This window comes from Xiphophorus couchianus, chromosome 16, assembly GCF_001444195.1.
Source record: "Xiphophorus couchianus chromosome 16, X_couchianus-1.0, whole genome shotgun sequence".
NCBI lineage: Eukaryota > Metazoa > Chordata > Actinopteri > Cyprinodontiformes > Poeciliidae > Xiphophorus > Xiphophorus couchianus.
The window spans coordinates 7,096,032-7,110,425 of NC_040243.1; the positions used below are offsets into that span (position 1 = coordinate 7,096,032).

Sequence of the window (14,394 nt, forward strand, 5' to 3'; positions counted from 1 at the left end):
AGCAAGAAATAAAGAGTGTAAACATTAAATGGTCTCTTTTTAAATGATGTCCTGGAAAGAGTCCAACTTCCAGTGGTCCGCTGCTTTTTCCCAAGGCTGAAAAGATTCTGGCAGTAATTCAGACTGCTTTAACCGCCCTCCAGCCCAACATCCATGGCTACACTAAGGGCGTGCCTGCACTTTGATGGGCCGCCTGCCTCTGACAGCCCCTTTTCTAATTCGAAACTCACGAAAAAAAAAAAAAAAAAAAAGACAAGGACTACTGCCATCTGTTGGGTTTTAGCATAATCTTCCTAATCAGTTTCAAAGGTTTACGTGTGGTTTCAGGGTTAATATTCTTTCCACCTGTTTCATCTCATCCTGTTTAAACAGAAGATGCATGTTTAATCACACAGCCCACACATCTTTATCTTCATTCATAGCTCACTGTTTGTTACAGAAAGGGCCTCTCTTGTTAACAGATTCTGAATTGGTCCATTGTCCGTCCCCCTCCTCTTTTGAGTAAAGAGTCTGATGAAGAGGGGACCCATGTCACTGTGGGACGGGGGGTATTTGGTTCTGCACTACCCTTCGCCTCTGTGCCCATAACTCTGATCTCAGAAAGCGTGTTTCTCACACCCCTCACTCCAGCTGGAAGACAGGAAACAACTCTGTCTGTGACTGCAGCCGTCTAATTGTTGGGTTTTGTGAGCGTTGCGATGGCCGTGTGCAGGGGACAGCAAGAATGCAGCACCCAGATGCAAGATCTCAAGGAATCCCCCTACTGACGCAGGGCCAGGCAGGAGGAATCCGCTGCCATATGCCTGTTAAACCAAAGGCAGCGCTGAAGAGAGATGAGCTGTCAGGAAGCTAACAAAACAAAACAACACTGTCAGTTTTCCTTGGTTATTTTTAACTGGTTGCTTCAAGACAATTTCTTATTTTAAACTTTTGTACATAATTTAGATTATCACAGAGCAAGAAACCATTTTTTATTTAATTGTGCTTATAATGATGAATAGAACATTAATTGACAAAAACGTCCCTTATTTGAATAAGTACATTTATACTTAATATGCATATTTAAGCCAAAATGTATTAATTTAACAACAGCAAGCTTTAAGTGCTTGTCTTATTTTGTTTTTTGTATCTAAATAGGTGTTTTACATATAGGTATAGCATGGCATAGTTTCTGAAACATTTTAAATATTTTTTGTATAGATGACAAAATTTTTTTTTATAGAAGTTATTTAAAGTTTATAATTAAAACCGACTAGGCTTAAGGGGTGTTAAAAGTAATTTCCACTTGAAAACACGCAATAAAAAAAATCTGGGAAAGCCCCGCAGTTATTAGATCTAATTGCAAACTTTTTGTACCCGTGTAAAGTGAAGACATTAAAGAATGTTTTTTCACTGTCAGCACTGTTGTAGCTGTTACTATGCCTGATTTATTAGTAATAAATTAAGCTTAAAAAGTACATTTTTAACCTTTTGAGCTTAGACTCAGTTGTTCTCTAATTGTGCACTATAAACTATAAAAATGCTTATCAAAACACACTCAAAAAAATGCCTCACACTATTAAATCTACATCTTGATTGAAACTTCAGCAAATCTCATCAGGTGTGGTTAATAGCTGTAAAACCACAAGTATTTGTGTAAACTCCATTTGGCGGATTGTTTTGGAAACACCAAACCAGCCTCCTGGTTGGAAAATAGGAAAATAAATCCTTCTCATTGTTAACAGGTGGAGTTTAAATGCTTGTATCAGCTGGAACCATATGTGGGTTTGTTGGGTTTAGAACAACACATCTATGATTACCTAATACAAATATAACAAGATCTCATTGCATGTGATGTTGTGTTGTTAAACGTAACACGATGTCTGTTGATTATACAGTTCCTCTCATAAATAAGTGTAAGTTGTTATTGTTGGTGTCAAATATATGTGGTGTGCATTAGGGTAGCTACAGTTGTGTCTGTGTTCAAAGCTATTATCTTCAACTGCGAAGGGGAAATTTCTAAAGGAAAATATGTAAATAGGCAAATACTGAACCACAAATAGGTAATATATTAAAAAAACATAATATATATTAAAAAACTGATATTTATACTAATATCAGTTCATTATAATTTGTCACCAAAAGAAACATATATTAGACACCAAAAACCAGCTCTAGCCCTAGCTCAATCTATTAATATTTATATTATTATCAATCACTTTATGATCTTATTATTTCGTATTTCACCATGTAGGCGAGGTTCAGTCTAATCAGGTTGTTTATTTCAAGATGGCGGTTTATAAAGAATGATGAGGCTATTGTCTTGTTGACAATTTCTGACCCAAAGTTTGGTTAAAGCTACACAACTTAGCGATCCAACAGCATAAACAAAAAAGATGGAGTAAGTAACAAAGCCAAATTCCTTTTTGTTTATTTTTGTCATTTAAAAAGATTGGAAAAAAACATTTCAGAGGGTAAAAATATATCTTAGCCAGAAGAAATAATGACAGACTTAGGGTTAGGAAGGCAAGGTGGGAACATTTTCCATAAGGACTAAAGGGAATCTCTCAAGTGAGTAACAAATATCATTCCAACTGACAGAGCAGTTTTCAGTTTATTGTAATGGCATGAAGGGTGTTAGCACCACCCATGCTTTGAGACAGTCTAATCCAGCCACCTTCTTAAAATAAAACAACCTGATAAACAGAAACTAAGCAGGAATCTTGCACATTGTCAAACTGGACAATCAGCTTTGAATGATGCCCGTATAAGGCAGTCATGCCTTGAAATTCTTTACATGCACTTCTTGAGAACTGCCTCGCATACAGCTTTCTTTGGGCTTCACCTTGTGGCAGAAGTCATGGAAAAATACCCATCTTGTTTAACCAGAAGTAGCTGATGATCACATAATTACATTTTCCAGCTGCTGAACACCATATATCTGCTGCTGCCGCAGAAAACGACTCCCACAAAGCCCAAATTATAGTGGAGGACATTTTTATGTAATAATTATAAAGTATGATAAATTGGCTACAAAATATTTGCCCTAGATAAAGGAGGGTGATTTGAACTTCAGCCGTTCATAGAGGATCATGCAGCACAGCACGTTTCCCACAGCTTCATTCTGACCTCTGTCCTGACAGTCTGACAGATTCATCTGCCATCTACTTCAGAGAAATATGAGATATTTACCAGCAAGTCATCGTGACCCATTTGATCATTGGTGAAATGTACCTTAGCCTTTGACTCTGCCTCTTATCACTTCTGAAGCGTCTCAGAAGTCCATTAGTGGAAGTTGTGGACATGAGAAAACCTCCCCTAGATCTGCAGCATCGCCACTACTGACACGACTTAATGGAGAGTGATGTGTGATAAGCACGTAATACCATTTACAGTAAGCGCAGGCATACTTCAGGGACCAGACTCCTCGTCTCGGCCATTTTAGTAAAGGAAATTATGTTGGAAGGTGATAAGAGCCAGATGGACTTTGGGAATGATGTGCAAATCATCTTTATCTCTTGTTATCTATAGAAAAATTTATATAACACCCTTTTCATTTTTAAAGATAGCAACAGATACATAAATATTCTAGTTAAGCATGCTATGTTTTATGGCCAATTAATTCTTTATTCGCTCTAAAAAACAATCTTGACAGTAAATTTTAACTGGGAGAGCTTCAGTCAGTGTTATACAACATAAGCAGCGCCTATCTCATTTTTCACTGGTATATAGAGACAGTTAAATGCATAAAACTTGTACTAATCACACAGGAGAGGATTTTCCTGTACAACATGCAATTTTGATAATTGTTGAAAATATGAATTGAGTGTGTAAGTTTGATTTTTTTGTGGATTATCTCTAATTTGTCTCACAGTTTTGCAGCCACCAAGCTTCTGTTCAGGTATAATTCTTCCAGGATTTTATGTCCGCTCCACAAATTTGTAGGTTTCCAGGCTCAGGCTAATCTTTTAACCATAGTCTGTAAATTTTTATTAGTATTGAGTTCAGGGCCAATCCAGACGCTTAACATAAGCCTCATTTTTCGTTCCCAACCCTAAATATATGTTTGGAATAATTGTCCTGTTAGTATTTCCAAGTATACCCATGTTTCACACATCAGATGAAAATCAAACTGGCCCAAGCCTGAGAGATGCTTGAAATGTGTTACCAGACATTTCATGACAGCCGGCTGCCATATTTACTCCCTGAAATTTCAAGACATAGAAGTTGTGCTGGCTCTTAAAAGAAGGAGCAACAGAGATAAACTCGTACTACGGACACTAAACCCTAAAAGACTTAATGAGGAATTTGTGTTGTTTTTCACAGATGTCTCTTTTTGGGGCTGATTGCCCAGCTTGCCTCTGATTAGTTTAGAAGCCCTTTAATCTGTGCATAGACACATTGTTTGTCAGAGATCTGTAACGAGATGTGTTACCAAAGCACATCCCATATTTGTCCTCATCAATTATTTTCGGAGAGATGGCTATCATTATTTGTTGTAAGGCAACAGACCTTACAACTGTGCCACTCCACAGGAAACCAGCTAATTTAAATTCACTTTTTTTATTCTGATAAGAAGAGTGGTCAAATATGATAGAACATTATAAATAGCCACAAAAAGTTGCTACATCTTTCTAAAGAACATTTAATCGCACACCAAATGAAGGGTGTGTATACATTTGGGTCTGTATGCATAAAAGTGTTAATGGGTGTTAGAGAAAATTCTATATAAATTAAAACATATGCATCCAATTCTTTTTTTAAATAAAAATTGGACAGTTGTCATCCTACACACTTTAAAAAGGTTGGTTAGTTCAAATAAAATAATTAAAAGTTAATGTAAGACTCTTGCTAATGATAATTTTCTGGAGAACCTTTCAATGGGAATCAAACTAACTTGAACTCATGTAACACATCATAAAAATGCTTAAAGAATAATATGCTTCATTGTAGAACTTCTTCCTTTGATTTTGCAGTTTAACCTTTAAATGAAAAGCTTTGCCTTCCCTAAAATAGTCATAAACCACAGCAGGAAGAGCAGCAGAAAAACAAACAGATGCTATTCTGAAACACTACTATAAGCTGTTAGACCAACATGTGATATATAGGGTAGAGATTTATCTCAGTTTCTGTTTACAACTATGTCTATTTCTGTTTCACAGGTAACAACAGGGAACCTAGCTAATAGGAAAAGCAAAGAAACAAAACAGAAACAATGATAAGCAAGAAAGAGTATTCCAGAAATGAAGACCTACAGCATTTCTCCCTATTCAGTCATGTGAAAAAAGTATTTGCTGAGATAATAGCAGGGATTAGCTGTAAACCGTTGAGGGTGTGGGACGCACTGGTCTTGTGCCGAGAGCATACAATGGAAATATGATCCATCAAATACATCAATTAGAGAAGAGAGATGAAAAAGGTGCTCATAGTGATGGGTATTTTGCAAGCTTGCATGCCACAAGGATGTAAAACTTGGTTCCCAGGCACTGAAAGTTGATGGAGTGATTACACAACTGTGCCGTTGACCTTTCAGTGATGTGTTCTCATAGTTATCTGAAGGAAGAGTCATTAAATTTTACTACAGCTTCTCTTAGAAAGAAGGATTATGCAACCCAACAAGACAGGCAGCGTATCCTGGAAACTATCAAATACTGATAGGGAACTAAGCCTCAAAATCCACACCTAAAGATGGCACACCTGGGTCACGGAACCCCAAATAAATTGGCGCAATGGGAGGAAGTAGATATGTTGAATATATGACATCACAGGAAATAGCTTTGGAAAACAAGGGGATTAGGCATATGTGATAGAAGCATGCAAATGAGTTGATATATAATGTGTGCTGTTTTGTCTGAGAGGGACATTTTTTGTCCACTTACTGGCATGCTTGGGAACACAACGCATGTTTTGTCTGGACGCTTAGTAACCGCATTCTCAGGGCGACATATAAACAGAGGTAACCAGGTGGAGGAACAGGAGTGCCACTGATTCATCACTTTCTCCAGGAACACAGAAATGCACAGACATAGTCATTTGGTGGAAATAAAAACAAAAAACAGAGCTCCCTGTGAGAAATACAATAGACGGTGAGACCAATGCTAATGCCTTGTTGACTTTAATGCTGACTCCTCTTTATGCCTTCAGAGGTAAATTCCAGGATGAATCAGTCACCTCAGATGCATTCCATCCAGCACTTTGCCTGACCACATCCCAGGTGTGGCCCTGGTGCCTGAAGTTCTTGGCATACTCCGCCTGCACCTGGAGCACAAAACAAAAACACAAACATGGAAAGACGTTTGGAGGCATTTTGGGACAGCATTTTTAAGAGGCATGTTTATAGTGTTTTACTGAAAATTTGAGCGTCTTGTCTTTCTTCTATGCAACCAAAGTTTCTCAGGTATGACACAGTAAATCCTCATTGATTATATCAAAGTTTGAATATGAAATTTTTGGGGGTATCTTATCTCAAAATAGCTGCAGATGGTACTAGTTTTCGATACACAGCTCAGATATATTTGTGCTCATCGTCAAAACAAAACCCCTCTCTATGTGGGGCGAACTGCGAGTGGAATGCAAAAGCACTGATTGTCTCTTCCAAACTCCTGAATGAGCTGAGATAATGATATCAAAGTTCTTGGTTAAACCCAGGGTAAGTCTGGTCCCTGACAGACAGATTTGAATACCTAAAGGCCAGGAGAGAAGGGACTGGATGTCCAAAGTAACAGGATGAAAGAAGTGGATTCAAGGGACATTTCCCATGACAAAACCCCTGCTATTTCCTGGAGCACTGAGGCTTCATATACAAACATGTCTGGGTGACTGCCAAACCAAAAGGTCAACCAGTGGCCCTCAGGGTTGCAGCTGACGTCAAAGCTCACGTCTATCATACCGCCTTAAACCTACATTGAGCTCATATATCAACATTTTTTGCAGAAGTAAGTATAAAAATCTTATTCTGAAGGGACAAGAGTGAACTATGGCTTTAGAGCGGAATGAAAGTGTCCTCAGACATTGTGGTCCCACAGCAAGAATGCAAGGTTCTTTGTGTCAAACGCTGATAAATATCTGCTTTATTTACAAGCGAACTTGTATAAATCACACTAAATAGGGTATTGAATTTGAACCATTTCACTTTTCTCTAGTGTTTAAATTAGAAAATGTTTTCCTTTATTTTCTATCAAAAGAAATCCAAGCATTCCTTTCATTGTTAAAAAAAAACAATTTTTTATCTATTTTCTCAGGTTGTCCTTCTTTAAATTAAAAAAATTATCTGACATGTTTTTGTGAGAAAAATGTAAACGAGAAGTAAAGGTGCTATTACCACATATCACACATAACACATTCAGTGGTATGTTTGCTAAGATACAGACTTGTTTTGTTGTCATAGAAATAGACGCCACGATGAAAGCACATATACACATGACCCCTACCTTATCAGGCAGCCATATTTTTACAGTAACAAAACATGTCATGCAAACAGAAAGGAATGCAATTGATCAGTGACATTCTATTGTAGCATGAACTTTTTGTTTCTATTTTCCATTTGTGCTGTCAGAAAAGAATTAAAAATATGTAATATTTTTAGGTCAGTAAAAGCCAGCATCTTCATGCCATTCTTGATGTGATCAACTGTTAACATGTTTGCTGCTTTTCAGCATTCCAGTTATGAGAATGCTGCTCTCCATCCTCATACCAGGATCCCAGCAACTGCCACAAAATTACGTCAGAAACATTTTTCTTATGAGGTTCAAAAGGTGGATTTAAAATTTAAAGTCTTATGAGGTAATTTTGTTCACAGGAAAAAAACGAATCATTAACCAAAAACGTTCATCAAAATTTGTCAGGTATGGCGTGACATTTAATTTCACCACATTCACCGCAGCACGTCTGTAGTTGTTTCACTTCTGCTCAGTTCTTTCACATGGGACATCCTGTTGAGCACATCTGCATCTGTTGCCCCACTACAGTATAGATCTGATTCTGTGTCTGCATGCGTTCACGTGTCTGTTCTTTCACCACATTAGCATAAAAACGCACAGATTTCATGTTGCTGCAGAGCATTTTGGTTCCAGTGCTGAACTGTTTGCAAAGTGGTTTCAATGCGGTGGTTCTCTGCATCAAATGTCTAAAATGAGTCTCACATTTTCTTTCCTTTGTATTCTGAAAAATGCCACAAAGACATGTGGCGGTGCAAGTGGGATAATGGAATAACTTTCCTCTCTCTTCTGCTCTCATTTCATAGCTGTAAGATTTTCAAAAGTCTGCTTGCCCTTGTGATGTGGGTTAGTCTTGCCAGAGAGTAATTTTAATGTTTTTTCTGGGTCACTGTGCACTTCCAGTGGACCTCTCGTTAATTATTGGGCCTCAGAGACACTGTGGGTCATGTACAGCAGAAAGCTTCCAAAACTGCCCATGCTTTCACCAGACTGTCAGAATGGATCTAAGGCCAAATGACTGAGACCGGCTTGATTGTGTGCAGAGGTAAAAGTGACTGAATATTACACAGAGCTGAACAGATAATTGTTTTCTGTTCCCTTACTCATCTATCAACTCATCTTCATCATTTTTCAATAATGCAATCTTCTTATGTACAACTTTAACATGAATTATAGAGACGAAACATCATATTCCAGAACAATTGACCTCTGCAGGTCAACTGGACACCCCCACTTCTCCCATTTTGCAAGACATAGAACATCTAAAACCCTCTGAGGTCAGTCAGTTCAAAAGCTTAAAACAATGCAAGGGAGTTGCAGAAATTTCAGAGAGGCTCAAGGCTCACTGTTATCTGTCCTGCAGACTCCGGGACAGCAGCCAAACTGATGCCATCTCAAGGAGAGGAACGCAACAAAATGGCAGGAAATTCCTACTCGGTTTGCTCCCATCAGAAAAAGAAATTCTTTTCAAATGTGGCTACCGAGCAGCAGCAGTTGTTCTTAAAAAACAAAACAATTACTGCGGCATTGTCATGTAACAATGACCAGAATGGAACTGTTCACTGAACCAGGAAACATATCGAGCTTAGTCTGAACTTAAAAAGAAAAAAAGCTTTTTCTGCACGAAGCACAAGCTTTTTATTTAACTTTTTTTTTAATAAGGATTTGCTGTCACAGTCATGCAAAACAACAAAGAATAGAGATCTTTAGTTTGTACAAGAGGCCACCTAGTGGTAACTCATCTATATGCACATAGATTTTTAAAAAAAAATACTTGATTAAATTAATTAAGAACAATAAGGGATATGTTTGTTCCTGAGCTGCTGGTAGCAGTTTGAATGTAAAAAGGTTTGATCTCCAAGTCATTCATTAGATTAAGTGTTTCTTGTTAGTTTTTTCAGTGTAACCTTCCTTCCAATGACCTAGAGAAGTTGTATAGTTCATTGTGTTAAATTTGCATTTGCTATTGCTATCACTATACAGTTAATGTATGAAACTGTCATACATTAAATATGTTTTTAAAACTGCTCTATAAACCAGATATGAAAACAATAGTCAAACAATCTTGTGCTAAACCTGTATTACTCATCACAAAGTAATGGTAATGGTAAGTAATCTGCAAACCAGAGATCTTCTCTTTACTACAGAGTCAAGAGAAAACCTATTATTGTCTTTTTATCAATAAAACATAGCTTATTTGCTATAAGAGTGCCATTATGAACTTATGCTGCCATCTGGTGCCTACAGTGGAAACACTGAAACTATGACAGTATTAATCCAGCTGTTTTAAATATTTAGAGTTCAGACCACTATAATCTCGTACTCTTGTTATTGTTATTGATGTGGCCAGAAATTTTAGCAAGGCACATAAAAAACAAGGTTCAGTTTCCCACACATCTCCCTCCAAATAACAAAACAAGCCAAAATAACAAGGACATGAGATTTAATGAAAGAACTCCAGGTGGTTGATAACATGTGGCCTTGTGATGGTCTGAGAAGGGTTTTCACCAGCCCCTATCACACTGCTTAACTCACTTTGATCGTCTGTACTTTGCAGCAGTTCTGTCTTTTCAACCAGGACATTTTTAAGACACCAGCATGTCAATGGAGAAGAAGGTTGTGTTGATCACAGGATGCTCATCTGGGATCGGACTCAGCTTGGCTGTTCGACTGGCCTCTGACACCAGCAAAGTGTTCAAAGGTAACCACAGCTGACATCTTTCGGTCATGATCTCAAGAGGCTTTTGCACAAGAGTAACTCAAAATGGAGCCAGGCATTTTGTTACTGGATAACAATAAATAACTTGTCACTCTGTCAGGTTTGATGGTCATGTTTTTGCCAATCCCTCACTTTTCTACACAGTTATTTTGTTTAAAACAAAAACATGAGTGTTGCATTCTCTTTAGTGTATGCCACAATGAGGAACCTGGCCAAGAAAGAACGACTTTTAGACTGTGTAAAAGGTCTGCACCAGGATACATTGGAAATACTTCAAATGGACGTGACTGATAGACAATCCATCCTGACAGCACGAGACAAAGTTGTGGAGAAACGGGTGGACATTCTGGGTTTGTTCCCGTGGCTGTCTAAGCTCCTTCAGTTTGGATTGCTTTCAATTTTCACATAATTGCCTCGTATTCTTCATTTACAGTGTGTAACGCCGGTGTGGGTTTGATGGGACCCCTGGAGGTTCAGTCCTTAGACTCAATGAGGCATGTTCTGGAGGTCAACCTTCTTGGCACCATCCAGACCATGCAGGTGTTCTTGTCAGGAATGAAAGCACAAGGTCAGGGCCGGATTCTGGTCACGGGCAGCACCGGAGGGCTTCATGGTGAGACAATCAACTAAGAAAGGGATTACGAATGTCAAGTTACTTCAATTTTTGTTAGCTTATGCTTAACATTTCCAAAATAACACACTCTAATGCCCTCACAGGTCTTCCTTTTAATGAGGTGTACTGTGCCAGTAAGTTTGCAATTGAAGGCGCATGTGAGAGTCTGGCTGTCCTCCTGCAACACTTTAACATACAGTGAGTTTTAATGACCACATCATCACTCCTGACAGAAATACTGAAAATAAAAAAATATTGTTCAATAACCGTAAATTTACATGAGGACAATCTGAGTTGTATATTTTTGCTTCTTTTTTCCAGACTCAGTCTCATTGAGTGTGGCCCAGTCAACAGTGACTTCTTGATTAACCTGCAGAAGGCAGAGCTCGGGGATTCATCCCTGCAACAGGTTGATGGCCGAACGCTCAGTCTGTATGAAAAATACCTGCAACACTGTAGCACGGTTTTCCAAAATGCTGCACAGGACACTGAAGATATTGTTGAGGTGTGCAGTTTTTCCTCATTAACACATCTAAAAAGCTAACGGTGCCATAACATATGCTCAGTTCGTCAGTCTCAAAGCTGGACCTATGTATACGTTTGTTATAAACATGGTTTTGACATAAAAAGGATGTTACAGTGGAGAAATGTTTGAGTTTTCTTAAAAAAAACGTTGAAAGTGTGGCTCACTGAAAGTGTTTTTTCTCTCCTGACTGGTGTAAGCAATTTTTCCAGCAGCCAAGAAAGCAGCTAAAAATCTCTCACAATCAAATACCTTTGTTATCATTGCAGGATTTACAACAACAGATGTTAAACAAGACCGGCACATCAGGAAAACCAAACAAGGCATTATAAAATAAATTACATGGTGTGAAACTCCAATAAAATTAGATCACATCACACAGCCAATAGATAGCCACACCATAAAATTGCACTATAAAAGTCTCATTTGGCGTTCTGTTCCAAATAGCACTTGGATAAAAATAACTTTTAAATCTGGTGGCTCGTGTTCCGATGGAGATGCAGCATTTCCCAAGAGGAACACGTGTGAAACAGTTGTTCCCTTATTGAGAACTGCCCTGAATCATGTTTGTGCCTCTCTGCTTACATCTTGTCATTCAGCGCTGTCTTTATAATGTCCTATGCTGATTTCCTGTCTTTCACTCACTATCCACACATTAAAAATTCCTCTTTAATAACCTCAGAATCTTATATAAAATCCTAAAACTACACATACCTACTGTATCTTTTTATATTTCTTGCAAATGCTTTTTGCTCACCTTTCTGGCTCCGATCAGCCGCATTGTTACTCTTCAAAGATTTTGACAAGATCTTTGAAATCTTGAAAACAGACGAGAGCTACATCCTTATCTCTAAATCATCTCTAAGTTCCAGCAGTGTAAAGATACAATGAGCTTCGCATAAAGAAAGTGCATACTTTTCATGTTATACAAACAATTAAAGAAAATTTACTTTTTATATTTCCAATTAGAGTATGGGTTTTTTTAAATGAAGAAGTTTATAAGTGGAATATTAAAATCAGTGACTAATTTAAACCCAGTAGATTTAAAACAAAGCAAAACAAAGGAAAGTCAATGAAAAAAAAAAAGAAAGAAAACCCTTGCATTTCACCCACATCAACTTTAGTAGGACTCTTATAAAAGAGGTCTGTTTTCTTCACAACAGACCAAACATTCTTAGTTAGTTGCAGGTTAGATATACAATTGAATTCTTTAAAAGGAAAGTTGCTGTTGAATTTTGTAAATAATTCAATAAAAACCTCTTCACTTGCAGTGGTGTAACGATGACTTATGTCTTCCTCGTGTCTTTGCTTTTCTTTTCCTCTAGGTATTTCTAGATGCCATCCATTCCGCCAGTCCTGCATTCAGATACTTCACCAACAGCGTCATGCCACCTCTTACCAAACTGAAGGTCACAGAACCAGATGGAATGGAATACATCAAAGCTATGAGCAAGATCATTTTTGCAGATCAGGACCAATAACTGCAGAAATGTTGCTTTTTCATCCAAGAAACCACTTTATCTGCAAACCTTGCCCTAAGTGAAAAGAATAGTGTTTGTTTTTTCTAATTTTAGCTTCAAGGGCAAAGGTGATGAAGTGTGTTTTGTAAGAGGAGTTTGCAAAAAAATGCAACTCCACATTCTATATTTGTCTGAGAGTTATTGCTTGTGGAGTAATATTTGATAAGGATTACGTATATTGTCTTAAGTCATTCCACAACCTTTACATTAGTTTATTTCAACAAAGCTTTTTATCTCACATTCCATACTTTCTCTGGGATTGCAGTGCTTCATGCAAGGCTCTTGCATTAGATTGTTGAAACTGAACATTTTCTAAAAATGTACCTATGTAACTCTAGTTTGCTATTTTTAATGTATGGAAAAAAACTGTCCCATCTTAAAGCAAGACGCAAAAACTGGCTGAACTATGGTCCATGTAAAGACCCAAAACCTGGAATAATTATTGGGTGTCACGTTATATTAATATCCACACATACATACAAAATGATGCATGTACTGTATGTATAAGTGTATTTGCATGTGTGCATTTTGCAGTTTTTACATATAAAAGCAAAAGTTATCCAAGCCAAACTGATCCTAGTTGAAAAGCAATAACAGTTTGGCTGTGTTATAGAATATATATATATATATATATATATATATATATATATATATATATATATATATATATATATATATATATATATATATATATATATATATATTGTACCAAAGTTTGAAAGAAACAGACTCCATTACGTCACTGCATCATGAGATGTTCAGTGTACTTAGTGAAAGGCTTGTGACAAGACATCAGCCAAAGCAAACACAGTAGAAAGAAATCCAATTGAACTTTTAATCAAAGATATATGAAACAAAGGGTTCCTGCAAGTCCTTTCTCTTTCAACAATAATTGAACAGGGTTAGAAGTCAAAAAAAGGTTTACAAACATTTGTCTAATTTGAATTTTACTAACTTTAAAGTATATTTGAACAAACTGCTGAGACATTAAATTGTTGCACAAGGTTTCATGGATCAAAGTCTCAGTAGACAGTCGTTCACTCTGTAATGTTTAATTCAGTCAGGGGATTAGCCTGTCCTCCTCTGACATGAGGCAGGTTATCTTGTCTGTACATCTACGTCTTGCGTATCTGACCTATTTTTTGACATGCCTGATTGAGACTCTCAAATCCTTTCCTGATCAGGTGCTCTAATTCCTTTCTGAGGATCCTTCTTTGGGATTCAGCAGCAACAAGTTTGGCCATGTTAGCTCACAACCCTTTAAGATAAAAGCACAGACATGTGAGCTCTTTAGAATGCAATGTATTATGTGGATCTGTAATTCTGGGATTTAAGGGTCCTGCAAGTACAAATAATTTTTCACATTCGGTCTGGAGAGATGAATTCACAACATTTTTTTCAAGATATTTTAAATAAATCAAATGCTTGAGTGCTACCTTATTTTTTTTTTTTTTTTTTTTTTGTCTGGTTTAATTATTACTCCAATCAGTTTCATGACCTTTACTGCTGCGTCATAGCAGAGTCCAGGTTCATCATGTACAGGTCATTGACCTGCTGGACTTTCATTCTGTCCTGAGTGGAAAATTCTTTAAATGCCATTCATA

General features: G+C 37.3%; 1 protein-coding gene across 1 annotated transcript; it reads left to right on the plus strand.

Moving 5' to 3' along the window:
* Positions 1-6,528: 6,528 nt before the first annotated feature.
* Positions 6,529-13,417, plus strand: hsd17b1 (hydroxysteroid (17-beta) dehydrogenase 1). The gene is made up of 6 exons (XM_028042802.1): positions 6,529-10,116; positions 10,323-10,484; positions 10,568-10,747; positions 10,852-10,945; positions 11,069-11,252; positions 12,596-13,417. Exons 1-6 carry the CDS (start codon positions 10,014-10,016, stop codon positions 12,749-12,751), a joined length of 879 nt encoding a protein of 292 aa, XP_027898603.1. The 5' UTR covers positions 6,529-10,013; the 3' UTR covers positions 12,752-13,417.
* The last annotated feature ends 977 nt before the right edge of the window (positions 13,418-14,394 follow it).

Bases quoted from the DNA above. Each gene is read 5' to 3' on its own strand.
- hsd17b1 (XM_028042802.1), top strand. From the start codon at position 10,014: ATGTCAATGGAGAAGAAGGTTGTGTTGATCACAGGATGCTCATCTGGG. The intron at 10,485-10,567 runs GTTTGTTCCCGT...CTTCATTTACAG, and splicing joins GAAACGGGTGGACATTCTGG to TGTGTAACGCCGGTGTGGGT. The intron at 10,946-11,068 runs GTGAGTTTTAAT...TCTTTTTTCCAG, and splicing joins CTGCAACACTTTAACATACA to ACTCAGTCTCATTGAGTGTG.